The sequence below is a fragment of the Cucumis sativus genome, chromosome 3, assembly GCF_000004075.3.
Source record: "Cucumis sativus cultivar 9930 chromosome 3, Cucumber_9930_V3, whole genome shotgun sequence".
Classification (NCBI taxonomy): Eukaryota; Viridiplantae; Streptophyta; class Magnoliopsida; order Cucurbitales; family Cucurbitaceae; genus Cucumis; species Cucumis sativus.
Window position 1 is genome coordinate 12,596,294 of NC_026657.2, and position 6,168 is coordinate 12,602,461.

At 32.4% G+C, this 6,168-nt stretch overlaps 1 protein-coding gene across 1 annotated transcript; it reads left to right on the forward strand.

Moving 5' to 3' along the window:
• The first annotated feature begins 1,263 nt into the window (after nt 1-1,263).
• LOC101216649 (protein DETOXIFICATION 49) lies at nt 1,264-3,428 on the forward strand. Its single transcript, XM_031881943.1, has one exon. The coding sequence runs from the start codon at nt 1,383-1,385 to the stop codon at nt 3,048-3,050; it is 1,668 nt and encodes a 555-aa protein (XP_031737803.1). The 5' UTR covers nt 1,264-1,382; the 3' UTR covers nt 3,051-3,428.
• Nucleotides 3,429-6,168: the final 2,740 nt, after the last annotated feature.

Consider the following 6,168-nt stretch of genomic DNA (forward strand, 5'->3'; position numbering starts at 1 on the left):
AGTGTGTAAGGTTTTGACTACTGATAACTAAGAGATCAGGAAAAAACGAAGAAGACAAAATTTTGAAAGCTGCTAATTGATAAAATAAATAATTTGAAACAGCCGAAAACTGTCATTGAAAATTTGGATTGGGCATTTTGGCTAGGAGTGTCCAAAGAAGAGGGTAATGTAATGGACAGAAGAAACATTTTAGAATGGATCCATGAAGACAAAGAAGCAATCTAGTGGAAATGGAACAAAACAGTGTACGATAAAACCAGCTGTGTAAAATGACAAAGGTTTCAATAGCTTGTTTGGATTTTGCTGTCATATGAACAAACTCGTAAATTACAAGACCTTCCAACCAAACATTTATAACATCAGATCAAGACTATATACTTATATATTAATTATGTAGTAGGTGAATCCAAAGCATGCACACACACACACACACAGATAGTCGATGGGCCCTTTCTGGGCTTCCAATTCCATCCCGCTATAAACCTCACTCCCAATCACAACAAATTTGGCCTACTCACTAAAATCTAAATCTCTCCCCTTTTTCCCAGAAACATGTATATGTATTTTATCATATGTGTTTCAACTTATTAGGAAAATTCAAGAAATTATATAACCAAAACAAAACAACAGAGAATCAACTAACAACATTTATATTACATTTACATAATACATACATATGTAAGATTAAGAGTAGGTATATAATGCAATTTTCTAAATTTTAAAATAAATAGTGTAAATATAAAAATAGTAGACGGATTAAGTTTTAAAAAATTCCAACACAACTCTTACCATATTTGGTTAGACATTTCTATTGTGTATTGGATCCATATATTATTAAGATAGAGGCTCCTAATTAAACTTTCCAATCATTTGAGAAAATCCTTACCTATTCATAAAGCGAAATAAATTACATAAATTATTTAGCTTTGTTTATTTTTACATGTGTGTTGTTACATTAAACTCTTTCAATCAATTTGAAATGGACTTATAATAATTCTTAACAATTTTGTAGGATTCTAAAATTTTTTTTTTTTTTTTTTTTTGAATTTTAGAACATGTTTATAATGATATAAAAATTGTAAATAGTATGAAAAAGGTATAAAGATTAAAGTAGTGATTTTAACGAAAATCCTAGAAATGCTCACGATAAGTTTAATTTTAATTTATTGGAATAAATAAATAAATAAGAGAGAGAAATGAGTTTCCGCGTTGAGTAATGATATCGATAATAAGCTATAAAAGGGGAGTGATGTGTCTGGCAAGAACCCCCCAAGTACTCATTTCCTCTCTCTCTCTCTCTCTCTCTCTCTCTCTCTCTCTCTCTCTCTCAATTGTGTCTTGTCTTTGTGTGTGTATCTAACACGATTCTTTGTGAGGAAATTATGTGTCGTATAAGGTGTTGTTCCAATTCCACCAAATTATGCAACTGCCAAGTTTCTTACCTTAACTCAAATTCAATCAATCACTCTGATCAAAACCCTACCAATACCAATACCAATCCCAATCCCAACCCCAATCCCATTCCCAATCCCAATTCCAATTCCAATTCAATCATGCATCATCTCACTAACCCATTGATCCCTCCACTCCCGACATCCCAACATTTCCAATTACCAACAAAACAAACTACCAATACTCATTTCTCCTTGGCCATTCAAGAAGCCTTCTCCATTTCTCAAATCGCCTTTCCCATGGTCCTCACCAGCCTCCTCCTCTACTCCCGCTCCCTCATCTCCATGCTCTTCCTCGGTCGTCTTGGCGAGCTCCCTCTCGCTGGCGGCTCCCTCGCCATCGGCTTTGCCAACATCACCGGCTACTCCATTCTCTCCGGTCTCGCCATGGGAATGGAACCCATCTGCGGCCAAGCCTTTGGTGCCAAAAAATTCACTCTCCTCGGCCTTGCCTTGCAACGAACCATCCTTCTCCTCTCTCTTACCTCAATCCCCATTGCTTTCCTTTGGTTTAATGTTAAGAATATCCTTCTCCTTTGTAAACAAGACCCCTCCATTGCCTCTCAAGCCCAACTCTTCCTTCTTTACTCTCTTCCTGATCTCTTCGCTCAATCCCTCATCCACCCTCTTCGAATTTACCTCCGTTCTCAATCCATAACGCTCCCCCTCACCTTCTGTGCGGCTTTTTCCATCCTTCTCCATATACCCATCAACTATTTCCTCGTTTCTTATCTCAATTTTGGTATTCGTGGAGTTGCTATAGCAGGGGTTTGGACTAATTTCAACCTCGTCGCTTCTTTGATCCTTTACATATTAGTTTTCCGTGTTCATAAAGATACGTGGGGTGGCTTCTCTCTTCAATGCTTTAAAGAATGGGGAGACCTTCTCAATTTAGCAATCCCAAGTTGCATCTCTGTCTGTCTCGAATGGTGGTGGTATGAAATCATGATCCTCCTCTGTGGTCTCCTGTTAAACCCCAAAGCCACCGTAGCTTCCATGGGCATTTTGATTCAAACCACCGCATTGATTTACATATTCCCATCCTCTCTAAGCTTCAGCGTATCCACCAGGGTGGGGAACGAGTTGGGAGCAGAGCAACCAAAAAAGGCGAGATTAGCAGCCATTGTTGGGCTGTTCTGTAGCTTCGTCCTCGGGATTTGTGCTCTGTTTTTCGCAGTATCGATAAGGAAGATTTGGGCAAGTATGTTTACAGACGATAAAGATATCATAGGATTAACGTCGATGGTGCTGCCCATAATAGGACTGTGTGAGCTAGGAAATTGCCCGCAGACGACTGGATGCGGCGTCTTGAGAGGGACGGCTAGGCCTAAAATTGGAGCGAATATTAATTTGGGATGTTTTTATTTGGTGGGGATGCCGGTGGCGGTGGGATTATCGTTTTACGGAGGGTTTGATTTCAGGGGATTATGGCTGGGGCTACTGGCGGCGCAAGGTTGTTGTGCGGCGGCGATGCTGGTGGTTTTGGGATTTACCGATTGGGAATTTGAAGCAATTAGAGCTAGGAAGCTAACTGGTGGTTGTGAACAAGTGGTGGAAGCTGAGTCACTTATGCCGAAAAACAAACAAGATTGCTGCTAATTTCACTCATTAATCATCAAAATTAAAAATTTGTGACATAGATGATGAAGCTGATCTCAAAATCTGTTTCTCTCTTCTTTTTTTTCCCTTCAAAAAGGAAAAAAGAATATATTAATTTCTTTCTTTTTTATTATTATCATTTTTTTTTATTTTTTTTTTTGAGGATGTACAGAAGGCAGAGATAGAGAGAGGTTTTTATATATTGTAGGATTTTTGATCATGTGGAGTAAGGAGGCTTCCTATATTCTACAAACCACCAAAAAAAAAAAAAAGAACTGTATATAAACCTCCTCATCACAAAACTCATTTCTCTGTATTCTACTTTTTATTATTATAATTTAAAACCTTCTAATTCAAATATCAGAACTATATTTCTAATATCAAAATATTTCAAACTTGTAATTTTTTAGTCAAACAGTAAGTTAAGTTAAGAGTTACACTCGTATAGTTGAACTCATAAATTAAGAATTGAATTATTGTAAGAGGGAGGGAAATTAAATTAAAATAATAGGGTTTGAGATTATGAATAAGGATTGAAGAAGTTAAGGATCTTTTTAAGTAAACCCATGTATCTGTTTCTGTATATATAATATGGTCAATTTATTAAATGTAAAGGAATGATTAAAAATATAAGAATCTCGGCCAGCTACATGGGGCTGATTCTATAACATATAATATTGAGATCATATCATATCATATATATATACATAGTCTTTTGTTTACAATTCGCCTCATAAATCCTTTTGTCAGTTGTCACCCTATTGCGACTTCTCTCTCTCTCTCTCTCTCGGGATTTTATTTTCTTTTTGTCCTTTGAAGTTTTATTTAATGCAAGTATGTAGTTTTGTGCTTTGGAAACCACATGGCCATTCAATAACTACGAGGAATGAAAAAATTCATATCATTTTCAAGTCATTAAAATAATCCTTTTTCAAATTCAGTTTCTCGTAAATAAAATTCCATACGTCTTTTGTTTCAAAAATAATAATGATAAGATTCGATACAATGATTCAGGGCGAAAGAAGAATTCAAACTTCTAACTCTCGAAATATGTAGTATTATAGTTAAATTATTTACGATATAAGATATACAAGTTGAAAAAAAGAATCTTGTTTTATAAATATAAATAAACAAAAACGTGAGAGGTAATTTTGATTGTATCACTTTGTTTTTTAATAATAGGAATAATATGTAGGTAATGTTTGACCGATAATTTTGTCCATATGTGTATATATGTATAGGTATAGATAGGCTGAAAAATTGTGTGCTATAATAATATTGTAAACATATTTGGAATGTGCTTTTGTTATAGTTTTACCGTAATTTTGTCGGTATGCTTTTAATTTGTATGTGTGTGTGTTGGATTTACATATAGTTTGTATCAAGAGAGAGTCATATGAGTTTGATAAAATTGTCCTTATTCAACTTTTCTTGTTCTAAGCAGCCTTGGTAAAAGCGTGCACAATTCTTAACAAATATTAAATCCATATGCTATTAATTTGTTTTCTTTTTCTTTTTTTAAATTAATTAGAAAACATAAATGAATTACTAATGTTCATTTGTTTTCATTTTCCAAACAAATCACGTAAATCAGTTCTACTGTTTTTATCTTCTTACTCAGAATATCCATTCAGTACTATACCTAAAAGTAAATAATATATATTATGACATATTGTTTTCCTAATAACCAAGAAAAAAACTCATTTATATTGACAAACTTAACATAGTAGATAATATGAGATTCTACCCTTAACATTCTATCTTTCAATTATTTTCATATAGTAAGTGTAAATAAATTCTAAATTCTTACAAGGTAAAGAATGGTTGAGTGATTGAAATCTCCACCATTAAGGCAGCTGGCAGGTCCTATTAATAAATATAATGTCCATATAAACTATGTTGGAATGAATCTATATTTATGTAATTTTATTACCACGGTAGGCACATAGATTTCTATATATATATATAAGTATGGAAAGAAAAAAAGTAGGTAAGAAACAAAGTTTCAAAAGAAAAAAGAAAATGAAAAGTTGATTTGAATAAAGTGTATGTATATAATGATATGAAGTTTGATTAGGGACATGCATGAATTTGTATAAAATGCACAGGGGGTATCGCGTCATTAATTAGAAATTAATTAATGACGTAAGAATAGAGGATTTGTTTTTATTTAAGACCTTTTTAGAAACCCCACCCTGTCAATTTTGGTAGTTAGTTTCGTTTTTTTTTTTTGGTCAAATGCTTCAATTTTAATTAATTAACGCATCAAATGGATCAAAACTACTTACTCTGTTTCCCTTTCATCATTAGCAATTATATATTCATTTTTATTTATGGCCTCAAACTTAATTTTAGTTAGTCAAATTAAAATTCTTCTCATCATCGCTTTTTTTTTCTTTAACTTCTAGACTCTGGGTAGGTATAGTTCACCTAACATAATTGTTTTAGATGTTAAGAAATATTTGTAGACATAGCAAAAATACGTGATAGATAGTGATATATAACACAGTAGATGCTTTATTATATTTATAAATAATTAGACTCATTTTATTATATTTAAAAATATTCAATTTTTATAATTTTTGTTTTACAAAAAATATTAATCTATATTTACCTTACATCATTCTCAAACTTCCAAATAAATTTACATGTTTAAGAAAAAAAGTATATTTTTTTTAATTTTTATGTGAAATATCATACATCTCTATTTACCTTCCTTCATTATCAACTCCCTTCCAAATATGTAACAACATGTGAAGTCTAAAATTAAGCCATGTTTATTGTTTTTATCTTTTTTAACTTTCAACAAATATATAACAAAATTTTATTAGATTTGAACCTGTTGTGTTACTAAGTGTGAAATTCTAAGACAATTAATGGATCAAACAATTCATACTCAATTCAACAACATGGAGAGAGTATGAATTGTATTTTTAACTTTTAATCTCTTTATATTGTTTATTAAAATAAAAACAACAACCACTGTCTAGTATTTTGTTGGTATGGATGAGAAGAATAATTTTGTTACTATGGTATGAATTGCGTATTTTTAACTTTTATTCTTGAACAGTGATTAACTAGATTTTAAATATCGTTATTGCAAGGTCTTTTTTAAATT

What these genes read in the sequence shown, in the direction of transcription:
- LOC101216649 (XM_031881943.1), top strand. Translation starts at nt 1,383, where the DNA reads ATGTGTCGTATAAGGTGTTGTTCCAATTCCACCAAATTATGCAACTGC.